The following is a 19256-nucleotide window of genomic DNA, read 5'->3' on the forward strand; positions in this document are numbered from 1 at the left end:
ATTGTTATTTAACACATAACAGTTATATAACATGTAACAGTTATATTGTTGAGTAGGAAATTATAACTAACAGTTATAAAACTGTTACTTGATGTTTGCTGGGATATATAATTTATATATATGCCATGTTAAAATACTTATACTTTACTATGAAATACAGAACACAGACTATTTTCTCATGGAACAAAATCTATTAGCATAACTGTAAATGAAATTATAAAATTTAAATACAAGCGAGAAAAAAAATATACTTCTCATTGTCCGATACATAGACAAGAAAGATTTATCACTAAATGAGAAATGTACATATTTTTTCTTCCATATCCTTAAATTTTATAATTTTATTTACAACTAAAGAGGGTATGAAGTAAATAATAAAGACATTTATTTCTGCCGTTTTTTTTTTTTTTCGAAAAAAACCACTTTACTCGTGCACTGTAGAGTTAATAATTCACGCACATCAAGTTCAACTGATTCAATTGGTTGCTTAATTAAACTTGAATTCATAACACGTGGATTATTCGAGAAAACAGCCGATTCTTTGAATGAAAAACGTCCTACATCTCTTTCTCTACGACTAGTTTTGTGTTTCTTTTTTTTTTATAGCACAAGTGCAGCCGAGTGACTTGTGGTTTTTTCTGCTTTTTCATTTCTTTTATTTTAATCAAAAATTCAAAGAACGTGGACGTAATGGCAGGAATCCGTGACTGCTTAGAAAACGTCGGGCGGCACGAGTCATCTCAAGCTGATCACGCGTGCGACCGCATGCCACTGTTGTCCACTGCGGTTCCAATTGTAACTGCGAGAAAAAGAAATGTGATTAAAAATAGAATTGTGATTTTAATGCAAGCATATTTATAATAAATACTAATGATATTATAGTAGAAAATTTGTTTGATTTAATATCATAAAAATATTTTACATGTATATTATATATATAACATATCATATTTTTTAAATAAGAATAATTTTCAAGCTGTTGATATATATGCAGATATAAATTATATAGTGTGCATTTCCCTAAAAATAACTTATATAAACATAAGTTATAATTAAATGAAGTGAATTAATTCTATATTTATTGCAACTAACTTTTATCGTAATTGAAATTTTGACTTTTTTCTAATAATATTGGCTATAATAATAAATACGCATATAATGATATTTAATCTAATTAGTCATATAATTAGTGTAGGATAAAATTAATTTTAATAATTGTCTATGTGAACTCGAATTTCGGTTGATTTATATGTGATTTCTAAATTGTATATAAACATAAAAACCTAAACAAAATATATTTACCAAGAACTTACCTTAGGTCGTTTTATTGGCCTAAGAGGCAGAGGGCTGAAGATACAACAAGGACTATCGAACGCGTCAAACGTGATCGCTCTCTTGGCATTCGGCTTCCGTTGTACGGATGAAAAGTCGTGAGGAGTCTGGAAAGGATAGACACACACTAGCTGCAGCCGGCAAACAAAAGATATTCTTAGAAAATAGAATACGAGTTGACTTTATATTTGAAAAATTCGGGAGATGACTCACAAAATTACAAGTAATCGATGAAAAGAAACAGGTCGAAAATTGTAAGTTCAATTTATATTTTTCAAAGATTATAGAATAATATACGATAAATTAGTTCTGAGTGTCATCATTTTTCTCGCTTATTTGATGTATTTCGCAGAGGAAAGAGAGGAAAAGAAAGAAGAAAAAATAGAATGCCCACAATTTGTGAAAATGAGACCTTTGGGTGACAATATAAGGATTTTTGTTTGATTTGATCCCAGATAAGAAGTTTTGCTATCTGTGAGTTTTTTATCAAATTATTTAATCTCTAAATAAATAATAATGTCAAATAACTTACAATTTAAGAATCTGTTTGATTTCTTTTTTTTTTTTCTATTGAATTTTAAGTTATTTTGAAGAAAAATATTTTTAAATTCTTGAGCAAAAAAGAGAGGGAAAAAACTTTATAGAAATAAATATCCAAATAAACAGAGAATGGAAAAGACTAAATCTTTACGTTTTAAATACGCGCCATGCGAATCGTTTTCAACTGGATACCGCGCATAAATATCTTTGGATCGGGAAGAGGTTGAGATACTTTGGTACGCTAGACCAGGCCTGTATAAAGAGGATGATTTTTTAGTTAGTGTATGCAATTAACATGCGACAATTTAATATATTATGTAAAAAAAGAACAAAAATGCATTATATATATACATACATACATATATATATATATATATATATATATATATATATATATATATATATATATATATATATATATATATATATATATATATATATATATATATATATACATACATACATACATACATACATATATATATACATATATATATATATATATATATATATATATATATATATATATATATATATATATATTAATGCAATATATATTAATATTAATATATAGAAAAACCACATTTGAAAAACCTTATGCTCGTGCAGGATTACGTTTAGAACTTAATTTACAGGAAAAAAGGATTAGAATGATATATATTCGAAATAACAAAATAATATAGGATTGACATCATTTCAAATGTGTTAATGCATTTATCTGTATATAGTATAACTTATATTATTCGTTATCGACTCGTTAGAATCCATTCTTAGCAAAATTAATAAGAGCGAAGCAAACAAAAACGGAACAAAATCGGTCATATGCCGATTATATACACGCTTAAAATATAATATGTATAACTTAAAACATAATTAATAATTTATAAGTATTTTTTTGATCGAAAAACATAAATTATCTGAATTCGTAAGATCGAAAAATGCCTATATAAATATCAATATAAAAATATTGACGTCAATAATTTAAGTATTTTTTTTGTTAGTCAAAATGGAATGACACAATACTTTTTTTCTCTCTCTCTCTCTCTCTTTAATTTTGTATATAATATATAAATTATATATAAATTAATAAGACTCTCTCATTCTAGAATAATAAAACTAATAGAGTAATACTACGTATAAATAATTAACAGGGCAAAAGACGCATTATATTGAAATAACTTAATATATATAAATAATTCGAGCGTCGGTAAATGCCGTATATATACATATATATGTTTAGTTTGTTATATATTATTTTATTATATACCATACCTAAAATTAACACCAACAATAATCTTTGGATTGGGCAATATTAAGAGACACGGAAACATATATGTTTGTAGATAGCCATAAAGAAAGAAAGAATAGCAAGTTAATGATATTTTCTGCGCTAATTGAATTTTTTCCTTAAACGATGAATGAGAATAAGCATTATATATAAATATAAAACGAAGATGGAAAAAAAACTTGAAGCATAGACATAGCGTTAAAAAGAAAGTTAAGAGGCCGGCTAGCGTGTCTAAGGACGATTGGTACGGGAATAATACCAGGATAGGGCGGGTTGATCATGAATCTGATTTTGGATATGTTGTTGTTCTACCTTTACTGGACTAGTTCCTGCCGTTAAGAAACTATCTTCCAATGCCATAGATTCGGGTGAGAACAGCATGGAGGCGTTCAAACTCTTACTCTATGAAAATAAAAGCAATAAACATATTATTATCTGGTCCATTACATATGTTTCTTGTAAATTTTGAGAGTGCGTTCAATCGAACGCAACAATTGCAGAATTACTAAATTACAATAATTATACCTGTAATATATATATTTTTGATTTTATCAAATGAGATGCCATTTTAAAAGGTTAATCTCTTATGTAATTATTGTGTTCGCTGAACATGATTTCTTTATCTATTTGCAATAAATTTATTCATGTAACATACTGGTGTCTCCACGAGAAAACTCATCTCGGAATTGTCCTGGGACGCCCAAGCTTGACAGAGGGCTTTGCGCGCTCGTTTTCCTCCTGGCGCACTGTTCTCTTTACCGCGTCTTCGTACTGTGTTATAACCCGAATCCTGAAGAATTGTACTCGTGCTAGCCAGACTCTCGCGATCGGTCTCCTGCTTGATTATCTCGGTCAAAGCATCCAAACGACTAGGAGTAGCAGGTAACTGTGCCGCCCCTGTTCGTCGTTCGACTTCGGCCATAGCAATTTTGAATGGCGTTGGTGTCCTCGGTGTGTTATCGTCTGTAAAAAATAATGGTAACAATAGTCTTCATTTCTAAAAAAAAATCTTTTAGAATTTATGTACACAGACGTTCCACGTATAAAACATTATCTCGATAAAAATATTTTTTATGGCATATAATTAGAAGAGGATTTATTTAATACATGTATACATAGTAAATTCGAAATATATGTACCGTTTTGATTTCGTCGGAGACCGGTAGGTTGCGGAGTCGTAAGTGGACCGGGACTGCTTCCTTTAGGAGTACTTGCGCGCGGCCAGGATGTTTCCGGACTCAGAGTCAAGAAATGCGAAGTGTTCAAGAATTGCGAGGGGCTGAACGGAAGGGGCTTCATAGGAGTCGAAGGAGTCGTGTTTCCCGTTAATGTTTGTTGGCCTATTATATTGTAATCCGATAGATTCCCGCTATCAGGAGTATCTTCTATCCTCTGCAGACTCTGAACTGCATTTTTGCGTCTGCGTAATATAGGAGGTGGACTGCTCTTCTTCTCTGTGTGTTCGGATATCTCCTCTAAGTCAGGCATTGGTATTAATTTTATGTCCGAACTCCTCGACGTTTCTTGTGATAAGTTGTAATATCTGCGCATATGCGTGAAAAAGAAAAAAATTAATATCTACAAGCAGAGCAAAACAGTAGACATTACATCATTACATTATTTCAAGCATAAACATACTTAGAGAATGATGATATTGTCTCGATTTTCGTTCGAGAAGAGGCTTTCTTCGATGGAGACTGCATGCGTTTTTCATTGTCACGTGCACACCTGTTTGACAGTAACATCGTATCTAAGTATCCTGGCGTTGCAAGATGCTGTTGTTCTAAAGTTTTTATCCAATCCAGATCAATATCGAGAGTTTGCAAAGTGCTGCTGGTTGTTAGCGGTGAAACATCCTCGCCATTAATTGGATCAACTTTTACCCGACTTGAGTCGCAAAGGCCATCTTCTAGATCTCTCATGGTAGCGATATTTTCTGTATTTTTTCTCTTGCCCCTACCTGTAAATTTTGTTGATTTCTTTTACTATTTTATCAAGTTTGTTTTATGGAAAATATAACAAACATTATATATATTCATAATTATATATTCACATTATATAATTATATATTCATATTACATTAAATTTGAAAAAATATTATCAAGTATTATCATGATATTATTATTTAAATTTTATGTGTCGCTATGTATTATAAATAGCACCTTTGATTGTAGTTCTTCCTTCTTCGGTTTCATACTTTCTTCTCATTGTGCTATTCCAATGATTTTTAATCGCATTATCAGTTCTGCCCGGCAATAGTTTGGCAATCCTCGCCCATTGATTGCCGTACTTACGATGAGCCTCGACAATTACTTTATCCTCAATCTCAGTCCACGCGGTTTTTTTTATCTCCGGATTCAAGTGATTGTGCCATCGTTCCCGGCATTGTTTACCAATCCGGCCTTTAAGATGTCGCGCTATCAATGTCCATTTTTTCGGGCCATATTTCTCTACGAGTTCAACCACTTTCTCATCCTCCTAAAACAGAAGAGAAAATTATATTTTATAAAATATAATAGAGTTTAAAAATGTTTACAGAATTATTGTAATAGTATTTTATTACAACAATTTCCAATATTTTAATAAAATATGGAAAAATATGCCTTTTTGAACTATTTTTCGAGTTATTAGATAGATAATAACGTAATCGAAATATAAAATCTAATATATAAAAACTTTTCTTTGATTACAAAATCTAATCTTAAAAAAATATTACGTCACAGAGAGAGAAAATGTATGTTTTATATGTGAATCTAACATGATATAATTATATATATATATATATATATATATATATATATATATATATATATATATATAATTATAATTATATCATGTTATAATCGATAGAATTATATCATGTTAAAATCGATAAAAATATTAAGGGCATATTGACGATATTTACACGAGTATGAAAATGAAAACATCAAATTGATATCTCGGTAAAAAGATACCACAATAGAAAAAAGCTTTAATAATTCATTTATACGCGCATTTGATTCACGAAGTCGCATTATATGCCCTTGACTGTTTCCAAGTGCATTGGCACGGCGATGCAGCATCACCGTGTAGTCCAAACTTTTTCTTATTGCATACTCCATCGAGGCGAGCGGCAATGCTGAAATCCATGCAGTCCGTCGCGTAGGCGGTATGTGCAGTGCCGTACAACGGTAATGTATTACCCAACAATATACGTACATTGTTGGGCAATATATATATATATAAAATTTATATATATATATATATATATATATATATATATATATATATATATATATATATATATATAATATACATATAAATTATATATATATATATATATATATATATATATATATATATATATGTATATATATAAATAATTTATATATATATATATATATATATATATATATATATATATAATTTATACATATACATATATACATACATATATATATATATATATATATATATATATATATATATATATATGTATGTATGTATGTATGTATGTATGTATATATGTATGTATGTATGTATGTATGTATATATATAATAATTACTTCACTACATTGATATTATGGTTGATTACTATGATGAAAAGCGTAAAGTTCTTGTAAATAATTTATAAATTGTGTATATTTTGCATATTGAATAAATCTGAGTTGATTATTTACATATAATTATACTGTGCAGACATTTTTTATGTATGTTCAATATCAAATTATTAAAGAATGAGGAATTTCAGAAATATTTTCTCACCTCTTTCGTCCATGGACCCTTGACCAATTCCGGATTCACGACTTTAGCCCATCTCTGCTGGCATTGAACATCGCTTCGATCTGGGAAACGACTGGCTATAATGTCCCATCGTAGACTAGTGCCGAGTTGTTCCGCATTGCTTACTAGTTGCTTCAATAAAGCGTCCTGTAAAAAGGAAAAACGACAAATATAGTGAAAATATTTCGTTTCATAAGACGAGAAAGAACAAAAGCGCAATGTGCGGCACATGGGAGATCGATCGACCTCCGTAGGCTTTCCCACGTGAAGTCGTATAGTACACCCTATGTTCTATGGGGTAACCGAGGCATCTGTCTCCCGGCATGCACGGTGGCGCAACTCGTTGTAGAAAATACGAAGGGTGGACATTTTTTTTGGGATCCGCACATTTATTGTCCCTCCCTTAATTTGCTACATAGAATCGATATAATGTAACGATATACATGCCTATTCCTTAATAAAAAAAAATTGTCGGAATCAATATAACTTCAAAAAAAAATTCTCACAGGTAAAAAGTTTACAAAAATTTAATTTTATATTAAATTTAATTTTATATTGAGAGAGGCTAAAGAATTCTTTATTGTAAAATAAAAAATTTTTTATATATTAAATTTTTTTATATTAAAGGTAAAACAATACCATTAAAAGTTATATTTATTACAAAACATTTAAAGTTACATTTATTATATTTATTACATTAACTTTTATATTGTAGTTTTTCTTAAATAATAGAAGCCTTACTTCTTCTTTGGTCCATCTTCCTTTATTTATGTGTTTTCCTTGTCCGTGACTTGAAATTGATATCTGATTTTGCACTTGATTTTGTACTTGATTTTGTACTTGATTGCTTTGACTAATCATGCCATACTCGTTGTCAGAATCTCCACCACTACTAGAATCGTAACCTGACCTAGATCGAGATCTGAAATATGCAATGAGATACGATATAATGAGACATACAATAAAATAATTTGGATCGAAATAAACATCGTGAATAAAAATAATATTTAATGAACAAATCATATAATACGAGCTAAAAATATCATATAGTTATTAATTAACAACTTTTTATAAATAATTATTAAGATTTGCGAATTATTTTCGTAAAATACAGACTATAACATGGCATGGGACGGGTCATGTGTCATGGATTTTATAAGTCTGTAAACATGTCGAAAAAAAGAATTCTCAAAATCGATATTTTAAAATTTAATATTAACATCGATAAAAAACAGAGAGAGAATTAAAATGTTATGTCAATGTTTTGTAATTTTCTTTCAGATATTGCTAAATAATAGGGCGTAAGGAAACGAGTGTCTTCCCTTCCGCAATGCGGGGTTTATAATCATCCGCTTGAATCAAGATTCTAGCAATACGGAAGTTTAACGAACATATATGTATATCTTTTATCTAGCGAGAAGTAACGGCTGAGACGGGAAATCACGGATGGCTGAATATCTTGCTCCGATTTTTATGCTTCCTTTCTTTTGTCGCGTAACTTTTATCGTCGCCGTCCCTTCCTAATTTCACCCTCGCTATTCAGGAAGTAATCTTGACCGCGAAAACATCGGTTTTTGTGGTCACGTAAGACTTAATCTTTCCTCGTTTTGGGATTTCCTGTCACGTTTCGTACGCAGGTAATTGAAGTGCTTCCTTATTAACTTTATACATCCTTCGCACATCCTTCCCCAACCACCTACCATCAGTCTCAAAATTTCACATATTTACCATAGAAGAATGTGAGATTTCGCACACAGTTATATATACGTATTAATAATTTTTATTTAATTTGATAATAATAATTAATTTGATAATAATTTTTATTTAATTTGATTATAATTATCGCTTATTTTTATAACTATTATAACTATTTTTAGAGTTTCAATGTAATTTCTATTTTATTATGTGTGTGTAATCCTGAGACTGGAAATGATTAATTATATCGATAATTAAATTGTGAAAACCGACTGCTAATTTTTCACAGAGGTAAGCTTACGCACTGTTCAGCCTGCCTCCATAATAATGCATTTTGAAAATAAAAGGCAATGATGAACAAGGCTGTCTCTCCTCTATGTACCGCGCAATCTGCTTCACCCTCACTTTTTCCCCCTTTCCCTCGCTTCTAACAGCTGCATATAGAGGAGAGAGTTCAGGGTAAACGCGATTGGGGATACGCTTAGCTTATGCAAGGATAGCATTCGCGGAGCACCACGGGCGTATGCGTGTTTTAAACATATGTGTGCTGCAGATGGCCCGGAGTCCTATCGTTCCTATTGCTTTATGCATTGCCGGGTGCCATCGATTGGAAATATCTTCACCTCTAATGAACCTATTTCAATCATGAATTTATTATGAATGCTACACGCGATTAAACAAAAGTGTTGTATATCATTAAAAAGATCAAAATGCCATATGCTTGTGGAAGTGATTTTTATTTGCTACAAGGAAAATAAAAAAAATTAAATACCGTATATAAAAATAACTTCATATAAAACTAATTTTTGCGTATATAAATAATTTATTGTATGTAATTCTTAATGCGTGACTCTACGCGATTCATTTTCAAGCGCGACACTACATATGTTTGTTACACATTGTGAGCGATACGAAAGATGAAATTACGTCACCACGAGCAGCTCAACACCATGGAATGCAAACAAGCTAAAACGATATCACTCGTTTAATTATATCCGAAGAAAGAACTTCTTTCATAACGTCGCAATCGCCTCTACGACAAACGTTGCTTTTTGAGTATATTGATTATGATAAAAAACAAAAAGTCTTGCTATAGCAAAAACAACATATCAATCCAGTCCTATCCGTATGTATAGATTGTATAGATAGTGTAAAACGTATAATATACGAAAGGATAGATTAAGATATTAATATGTCTCAACTCGATTCGGTAATTGTATAATCGATCTTTTATGTGACAGATATCGATAATGTCATGTCCCCTGCACCTTTTAATATGAATATATAATTCCACTGCAGGTGCGTGTACGTTTATGTACACAATACTTCGAAAATATTTAAAAACCTGTACAAGGTGCAATACAAAATGATAAGAAAAAAAGCATCGCTGCAATTATAATATAAATATCCTAATAATTGTGCTAATTGCAATCCTTTCCAATAATAAAATGTAATTTTACAAGATACAAAGAGAGAACATAAAAAAAGAAAGAAATAATCTCAATCTTTTGAGATAATAATAATTCAATTAAAGATTCTTTAATGATAAATATAAAAAATTATCTGGAATTTACACACACACATATATATGCAGAAACATATACATTTAAAACATCTTTCCTATAAATACAGAAATTTTACATAATTATTACTAATTCCTATTAATGAGAACGACGCTCAAGTCGGAGATGTATCGAATTAGCACACGAGCGGGGCGGGTCTTTGACAAGTTACGTAAAGGTTTTCGCCGAAAAACTTCTAACGATCATACCATCCTTGAATTTAAATCCTTTGAGCGCGCTAAAGAATTTTTGTCACGACATTCTCGCCATTTGTGAAAACATATATCGGGCATAGTAATGATTTTGATGTATGAATAAAATCATTGTTTCAAAAGTGGGATAGTAGAAAGAATGAAGTAATTAAAATATTAAAACGAATACATAGTCACTCCAAGAAAGAAAATAATAATTGTATATTATAAAAAATATAATTCTTATAATAAAGAAAAATATTGTACGATTCGAAAAGTTAATAAAATATTAATAATTGTATACATAAAATATGCGCGAATTTAAATTTATATGTATGTAAGCTATAATTATGTAATTATGTAAAATCTATGTAATATGTAACAATATAATTATAAAATGTGTCAAAATGTGTCAAAAAGTATTGCATTACAAGTTTCACATAAAAGAATAAATTATTTCAATATCTCTCAATATCATTAATATATAGATTAAGCTATTTTATTTGCGTTAAAAGTTTAACATAAAAATTTTTCCACAATTAAATGGCGTTATTTCTAAACTGCAAATTAATATAATAACTTTGAAAGAGTTTTATGAATTACAATGACAGTTATTGACGATCTAAAGATTTATATATAACATGTGAATACGTACAACAAAAAGAAATAAAGCGATGCTATTCTCGCCTATTAGTCAATTTTAATTGACAAGAATCATAAAGAAAGTAGGTGCAGAGAAATAAAGGTGACAAAATTTGAAATGATTCAAAAAAGACAAAATAATAGAGAAAATTCTCTAAAACTATCAACCTTATAAACTTTATAAAAGTTATATATACATTAAATACAATCGTATTGAAAGACATTAGGATCGGTGAACTATAAAAAAAGCATTTTGTTCTATGTGCTCATTTTTACATCCTCCTTAAAGAATCTGGTAATAAACTCAAATACTAAAGTAATAATAACAGAGAAAAAGAAGTTTCGTCCTTCAATCGTTTTAACAAAATTTAGAAAAATCAAAAGAAATATTCGAGTAAATTTATAATATGTAGCTTTTACTTGAGAGGCGACAACAGAAGCAGGTGCCACTGACAGCTGCTTACTTGTCTATGAAGATAAACGCTATGCACATCTTTTGTCACACCAGGCAAAAATGACATCTTATATATATATAGTCTTTAATACATATACGTACAGATATACTATGTACTACTTACTTACTTAGACACAAGTCATAAAAATTGATCTTTAACGCAAGATAAGTAATTATAAACGAATTACAAGTTATCGATAAAAAACCGTATTTTATGTTATAGAAATTTCATTATTTTTTCTTTCATTAATGATAATATTCAAGATGATGGATATAATCGCAACAGAACATAATAAAATATTGCTCTTCACACTCCACATTTCTGTTTCCTGAAAACGAGAAATGCTCGAGCGAAACTTTCGAAGCGAAGCGAATGTGGGAATGACTTATAGGACGGACGGACGGATATCGCTAAATATTAGACAATAAAACGACAACACGCGGGACGAGCTATTTGACTTCTCGTGAGAACGAGAGAGGAAGTCGTGTGTGTGTCCGTGTGTGCCGTGGTAATGGACATCTGCCAAAGTTCCGAACTTTCCCCTCTTTCTCATCCGCGCTTCTTCCGTTCACGTTCGGCACTCACGCGTGCAATTCGCCTTTACGACACCGAGAGCCCTCAGTTTCTCTTCCTCCTTTCTTTACTTCCTCACTTCCGCCTGTTGCACGTCACGCAACAATAAGGTCATCGCGCGAGGCAAAGTCCCTTCGAGGGATACACATAAAAATCTCCGAGATCGAGAGAATTATGACTCGAACAAAACAAACTTTACGTTCGGGACTTTGTCGGCATACTTATTAAGATAATTGACATAATCTTTTATAGAATTGCCGTTAATTAATTTAACACACAGAAGTTAATTTTTTCCCCAACAGATTATTTAAACTTTTTTTTCGTATTCGGAATGCCTTTTGTAATAGTTTAAATTATGTTAAATTTTCGGTGAACACACAAACATACACAAAAAATGAGAAAAAGAGGGAGAGAAAGAGAAAAGATTTAGTCATATATTTTTTTTCATGATCATGGCCTCTTGAGAAAAGATTCTTTATCGTAAGTGTGATATGACATCAGGATTTGCATCTTATCAAACGGACTAGTAAGTTTGTGCACCGTTACATTCGCAACGTACATAACAGAGCAAAATATTAGGTCAACGCAAATACAGATCCCGTCGTCGCGTTGGTCGCGTGCGCCACCCGCAATACACAATTGATCCTTTCGTCAATTTTATAGTGTCTGGGACCAGGTGTATATAGGATCCAGGGAGTGTTCGTTCATAGCTGGCGTCAGCTGCTGCCCTGTGTAAAAGTCCCACCCTTCGACTCTCGTTCTCGCGATCATCCAAGATATGACTCTTATGACGACGCGTGTCCTCTTGCTTCATTCCCTCCTTATCATCAGACTACCTTGGCCTCATAGAACGACCGATGACACCGAGTAGTCATATATATGTATAATGCTGTGGTAAACCAATGAGCACTTTTATCTTTTTGAAGTTTACGTCATTTATAAATAAAGATGAACATCTAATGTATTTTTACGCATAATTTAATGCATAATTAGACAGTCTTTGTTAATTATTGATACTGTTAATAATGCAATACACGCGAAATAATAATATAAAAAAATAATAATACACTATATAATATAAAAAATAGTAATACACTATATTTATTGAAATCATATCATTATGCAGAAATTTTAGTTTAGTACAGGTTTTTATATATTTTAATAATCTCATAAATATTAATTTCTTCTATATAAGAAATACAACAAAAATAAAAAACGTACATTTGTACATTTGTTTTCACTTATTATTATGTATTTATTCATCAAATCAATCAATAGATGATATTACTATTTTATGTCATTCACATTTTGAGCAATTATTTCGATTACATAGTGTAAAATTTATATATATTATAAAAACTATAACATATCTCAGATAATTTGTTCTTTAGATATTTATGTTATTTATAATAGTTTGATTGCATATCTTTATTTACTAATAATCTGGAGCAAAGATAGGCAAATTGTAAAAAATAAATAATAGAATAAAAGAAAATACCTATCGCAAAGATATTGATTAAAATTAAAAAGCAATAAAATGAATAAGAGAACACGAATTCGTGATGCAGTAAATCGGATCGTCCAAATATCGTTAATATTACGTTATCAGCAAATGTGATAGTGCATTAATTTATCTGTCTTATTGAAAAAAAGAAACAAAATAAATAATTAATAATTAACTAAAGATATTTCGTTAAAGCTTTTTTAAGATACATAATTAAGTACATATATTCTCTGACTCTAAAACGAAATCTTTTCATTTTCGATCTCATCCATAAAAATTCCTTAGGAATCAAACTTTCCTTCCATTCTAATAATTTTTTTCGCTGCCAAGGGACAGACGAGTCTGGCGTCTCTCTCGATTGAATAAATATAAGGTTATTGACATCACATGGAACCTGTTTGAATCACACGGAAGAATCTTCTTTCACAAAAGTATCGAATCATTAATAATTTTCTTAAACTTCAGGTATTAATAAATTGACATCCATTACTAAAAAATGCGAAACACAATTATCATTCTTCATGTAACGTTAAACAAATGTTACCTCGATATTTTTTTAATTTTAGAAATTATTTGCAGATATGTAAAATCTGACAATAAAGCCACGCAAGAGGACGACGCCCAATAAAATTGTCGCCACGAGATCGATTCTAGATTGCTAGAAGAGAATTCCGTAGAAACCGGGAACGTTCCGCGTATTTTAATGAGGCCGCTATCCATGAAGGATCATCGTCCGACGAAGGCCAAGAGGTAGGATAGGCTCCAAGATGAATTTATATGTGCCGGTTCAAACACGCACGGGGTATACGCGAGGTACGCGAATACGGGGTAAGTGGATAGGTAGAGGCATACGTGTGTATCTACCTACACGTGTACTTATATACACGCGACCGTACCGGCAGCCAGCCAACGACATCGGGGTGGAGGTCTTTACCGAAAGACATCTGGCTACCACCTGCCTCGATGCCCTCGCACTCGCTCCATCAAACTTCCCCATAATAGAACGCTCCCGAGCATGCGCACCCGCTCTCACATGACGCGTGCACATGTGAAGAGTACGTACGTATTGTGTATATCGTGACCGTGTGACTTATACCGTGTGGTTTTACGCATATGTGTGTACGCGTACGCGCCGCCAATAATCGAGTGCTCGTGCTCCTCTCGTTCCCGTGGGGTTGTGTAAAAATACAGGTTTACCCGGTATATGCAAGCGTCCTATTTCATGTATATGGCATCGAGAATTAAATATTCATTCACATCCGTATAAATAATCTCCCATATAATAAAGATAATGAAAGTATTTTTTTTCAATGTCTATTTTGACTAAAAATGATTGAAGTGTATACTAATCGAAAAATCTGCCAATGAATGCTACCGAAAGTAACATACATTATCATAGCTAAAATAATAACACCATATATTTTTATAATAAAAAATGGATACATATTGCACGTACTATATTTTCAATTTTAATCAAAATATAAAGCCTCAATTATTATTATTTCATCATAAGATTTCATCTATTTGAACACACATTTTTTACTATGATTAAATTTAGAGATGATATATTTTCCCCTATGGAAAAATAAAAAAAATTTAAATCAATACGGAAAATGTGCATATTAAATTTTTTTTTGTAATAAAAAAATTCAATTATCTCCTTAAATTATTCAGATAATATATAGCCAACAACATATATTAACCGGTCATTCTCTGGTGCATCTACCCCAGCTCTCTTTCTCTCTTTCTTTCTTTCTTTCATTAGTATACACACAAAATATACATACGCACGACGCACAAGGCGAACATGTCCGCGAGAGACGAAGGGAATTCCATCACCCTTCTGCCGTAAAAAAAAGGCGGGAAGCCCTTCGGCAACGCGCGCGCGCGTTTCATCCCTCTCGTTCGCCGAGGTGCGCCTCGTCGCCGTACCACGCCTTTTACCCCCGTGCCCATTGCTAGGCGATTGTATATCGGACGAGCCACCCGGTGCTCGTTCCCATGACAAGTGCGATGGGTATTTTCACTCGTGAATCTTTAATTCCACCGTGGGAATCGAGACTACATCGCATCGGCCGGAGATCCGCGCGATATTACTAGGCGCGGATATGTTCCGTGATCCGATTAGATTACATCTTTTATAGACGAACTACATATACAACGCGGTCCTTTGTGACGCCAAGCGGGAGGAATATGCGTAAATCTCGCGGATATTATAGCGTTTAGTCGAGCAAATATCTCTCGTGCGAACAGAAAAAAATTTATTTTTACCTAAAATATTTAAAAAAATAAATGCAAGGAATATACACACACATACCAAAAAATACAATAAAAAATGTGGATGTATCATAGATGTATAAGAATAATATAAAAACTGGAAAAAATTTGAGAGAGAGAGAGAGAGAGAGAATAAAATAGAGAAATGATTCTGCATCTATTGAAAAGTGAAAAAAGATTTTATAAATGCACTTAGCAATCGCGCGATAGTGATATAAAATATAAACATATACATAATATAAAATAATATAGATCAATATTGAACACGTCATCTGATTCTTCCATCTTTTTGAATAGCATTTAGTCCTTTTATATATTTGAACACGACAAATGTAAAATGATTTTGTTAATATTTTCGCCCTCCCTCCTCTGAAATTGATACTTCAATACTTATTAGACAGGATTATTTCAAAGTATTCTTATCCTCGAAGCAGATGCTGGAAATCAAGTTCGCCCTTATGTACATCCCGCCGATCAGCGTCGACCCCGAGTGCGCTAAATCGATATCGAGACATAATGAAAAGGAAAGAAGAACGGGCTGCGAGAGTAGTCCAAGGGCCGCGGCTGTCCCATCTTGAAAGAAATCTCTTCAAGGGGCCCGGGCGCGAATCTTGTCGGTAACCCCCTTCGAAATTTGTTATTTGACGTTTTAGGGTGGCTTTTTCTGGTTCGCCCTACATAGTCTGATTCGATAGAATTTTAGGGTAACGACTGGCAGCTGTCCAGACGTTGACTCGATTCAGTTTTAAATTCGAAAAATTTAATCGCGTATACTCGAAATCGACACGATGAGCGCAGATTTTTTATACAAAGAAACGTTCTTTATATTAACTTCCATTCTAATAACTGATTAAATAATTCACGGATCTCACAGATTGATATTCCCGAAAATGTACCAGAGAAAAGTTCTCCAGAGAGATTACACAGAGAGAATACAATACACGATTTATTTATATAGATAACATACTTGCATCCAATTGATGTTAACAAAATTAACAAGAATTCATTTTATGCAATTTTGTAACACTTTAGGAAAATAAAATTTCATAATTTTACTATTTTTAATAACAATTACCATATTAAAAAGCAGTAATATTAACTACTAATCAAAATTTTAAAAAATTTAATATTACAAACAATTCTTTTTACAATAAATTTAAAATAGTATATTAAAACTAATTTCATAGAAATATAAGATTTAAAAAAAATATTTATTTTACTATTTACTTTAATGATTATAAACAAGGCAAGTCCACCACGAATTGAGCAGTTTATTTCAAAGAAGAAGAGTCTCGAAAATCATTAACATAAGTATCGAAGAACTATTGACCATTCCTATTTTCTGGCTATTCATGTTATATAGAAAGCTAGAGAATCGAGGGAAAACAAATCCTAAAAACACATCTCGGTATTTCATTATGAGCAACTATTCATATATCACTTTGTATCTATAAGCCGACATATTTTTCCATTCGATTGTAGGTAGCCTATGCTAATATAAGTGACCTTCTAAGTATTCGCAAGCTTAATGATCTTTCTAAGACCCGCCCGAGTGTGAAATCGCAGAATGAATAAAGAGTAACTTTGCAATTCCTTACATTGTTATCAATGGAAATTTTTACATTACTTTACATTATATTTTGTACTTAAGCGGGATATTGAACAGACGCACACAAATGACAATAACTTGAATATTTAAAACTTTCCCTTTTATGTAAATTTTGTTTAAATTTTTTATTCTTAAATTTATTTTTAAGATTAATATACAACAAAAATATACAAAATAAATAATAAAGAAATACATGTAATACTCTTGTATAAAAAAATGCAAGACAAAAAAAAGAAAATTTTGATATAATTAAAGCAATATTTATCATTCTTTAAAATTTATATAATTTAAGCAAAGGATATTATTTTATTAGAGATTTTATTGAATTCGAAGAGCTCCAATCCGGATGACATAAAGATTATCACATTGACAATGAGATTTATTTTTTATATTTTCACGTTAGATGTCAAGTATTCAAGATGAATTTCAAGATGAATATAAGAGAAGTCCGCGAGACATAAATGCAGTTGCATATCTCGTAATAACGTCTAATCAAAACAAAAGCAATCCCAATCTTTCGCAAGAAATATGCATCTGAATAAAAGAATACAACGAGTTTCAGTGGAGGTACCAAATAAATGATGCAAAAAATTCTTAACAGAATTGGCCTGAAACCGGGTTTAAATCTCCTCGGTCAACCTAGTCCCCCTGTCTACTCTCCCTTCCTTTTTGTCTTGTCGAGGCTGTAGACCTGCGAGGACGACCGGCCGGAAAAAGACGAATAGTTGTCTCGTCGTTTCTTTTGGCTTTAAGCACTCTGCTGAGCTGACTAGCACTGAAAAGCGCGCGATAGCTGTAACTTGAATGAGAGAAATACCATGCTGCGAATGGCTACGAAGAAGTTGCCGGATTTCTTGTCTGTCGTCCATCCACTCGTTTGGACGCTTATTTTCTTTCTCTCTCTCTCTTTATACCTGGGGACAAAATACTATTCAACCGGATAAAACTACGGATTCTTGGGATAATCTCAAAATTTTGTCTTGAAATTGTTTTTTCAAATGTCTTGGTTAAAATTTAGATTTTGAGTGAAAATGTTTCAGAATTAATCAAAATTATTTTTCAATAGTTTTCAAATAATTAATAACTAACAATAAAGGATTTTTTCGCGCGAAATTAAGAAAGCAAATTAATAAATTTGTGGAAAATAAATAAATAAATAATGAAACTCTTGTACATAATTAATATACAATAAACTTTAAGAGAATCTTAATTGGAGAAGCTTAATTATAAAATTGATATAATTTAAAATATATGTTAAAAATTGAGAAGCTACGGCAAATGATGACTTCTCCTGACTGTTTCGCCAAGAAAGAATTTGCAAAAAAATAAATTAGCCGAACGAATCAAAGAATTTATCTTCGTTTGGAAGAATATCTGAATACAGTTCCCATATTATATAATATATCATTAAATATTCATAAGACATCGATTATATTACCTAACAGAATATTTGAGAATATTAATCGTGTTCTTATAAATGTGAATTCCACACGAATCAAATGACAATTAAGTTTATTTTCATGATTTATTTATAAATTAAATTTTTTAAATAATAATTTTTCGAAAAGTCAATACTTCATTGTAATTAAAATTAATTTTTAAAATAATAAATAAAATATATAAAATGTATAATGATTCATTATATTTTATATCAATTTATAAAATATAATGAATCTAGTAGAGTTATTGTCTACTACTATAGTTTAGAAATGTATTATTTATTAAAAGTGATGAAAAATAAACAGTTATCAAAAGATACATATAATTTTAATTACTAATCTTTTATTGTCAATAGATATAGAAAATCATAAAATATAACTAAAGTT

General features: G+C 31.1%; 1 protein-coding gene and 1 long non-coding RNA gene across 7 annotated transcripts in view; one reads left to right on the forward strand and one right to left on the reverse strand.

The window, feature by feature from the left end:
- LOC145962699 (uncharacterized) lies at positions 1–14229 on the forward strand. Its single transcript, XR_014435928.1, has 3 exons — positions 1–1586; positions 1685–1806; positions 14124–14229. It is a non-coding gene; the product is annotated as an uncharacterized LOC145962699 (long non-coding RNA).
- Positions 397–19256, reverse strand: part of Myb (proto-oncogene like protein Myb) — a 27707-nt gene continuing 8847 nt past the window's right edge. For 4 of the 6 annotated variants that reach the window (XM_083083940.1, XM_083083941.1, XM_083083942.1 and 1 more), the window contains 9 exons: positions 7664–7844; positions 6905–7069; positions 5323–5638; positions 4799–5120; positions 4300–4703; positions 3816–4123; positions 3473–3562; positions 1314–1439; positions 397–799 (listed from right to left, as the gene is read on the reverse strand). In XM_083083940.1, the coding sequence (XP_082940066.1) occupies positions 665–799; positions 1314–1439; positions 3473–3562; positions 3816–4123; positions 4300–4703; positions 4799–5120; positions 5323–5638; positions 6905–7069; positions 7664–7844 (2047 nt within the window). In that variant the 3' untranslated portion in view covers positions 397–664. Of the gene's footprint in view, positions 800–1313; positions 1440–2023; positions 2125–3419; positions 3563–3815; positions 4124–4299; positions 4704–4798; positions 5121–5322; positions 5639–6904; positions 7070–7663; positions 7845–19256 lie in introns of those variants that run through there. The other 2 variants (XR_014435927.1, XM_083083944.1) reach the window with 2 other exon arrangements.

This window comes from Camponotus vicinus, unplaced genomic scaffold, assembly GCF_025532165.1.
Source record: "Camponotus vicinus isolate PSW18456_S1 unplaced genomic scaffold, iyCamVici1.0 SCAF_12, whole genome shotgun sequence".
Taxonomy (NCBI): domain Eukaryota; kingdom Metazoa; phylum Arthropoda; class Insecta; order Hymenoptera; family Formicidae; genus Camponotus; species Camponotus vicinus.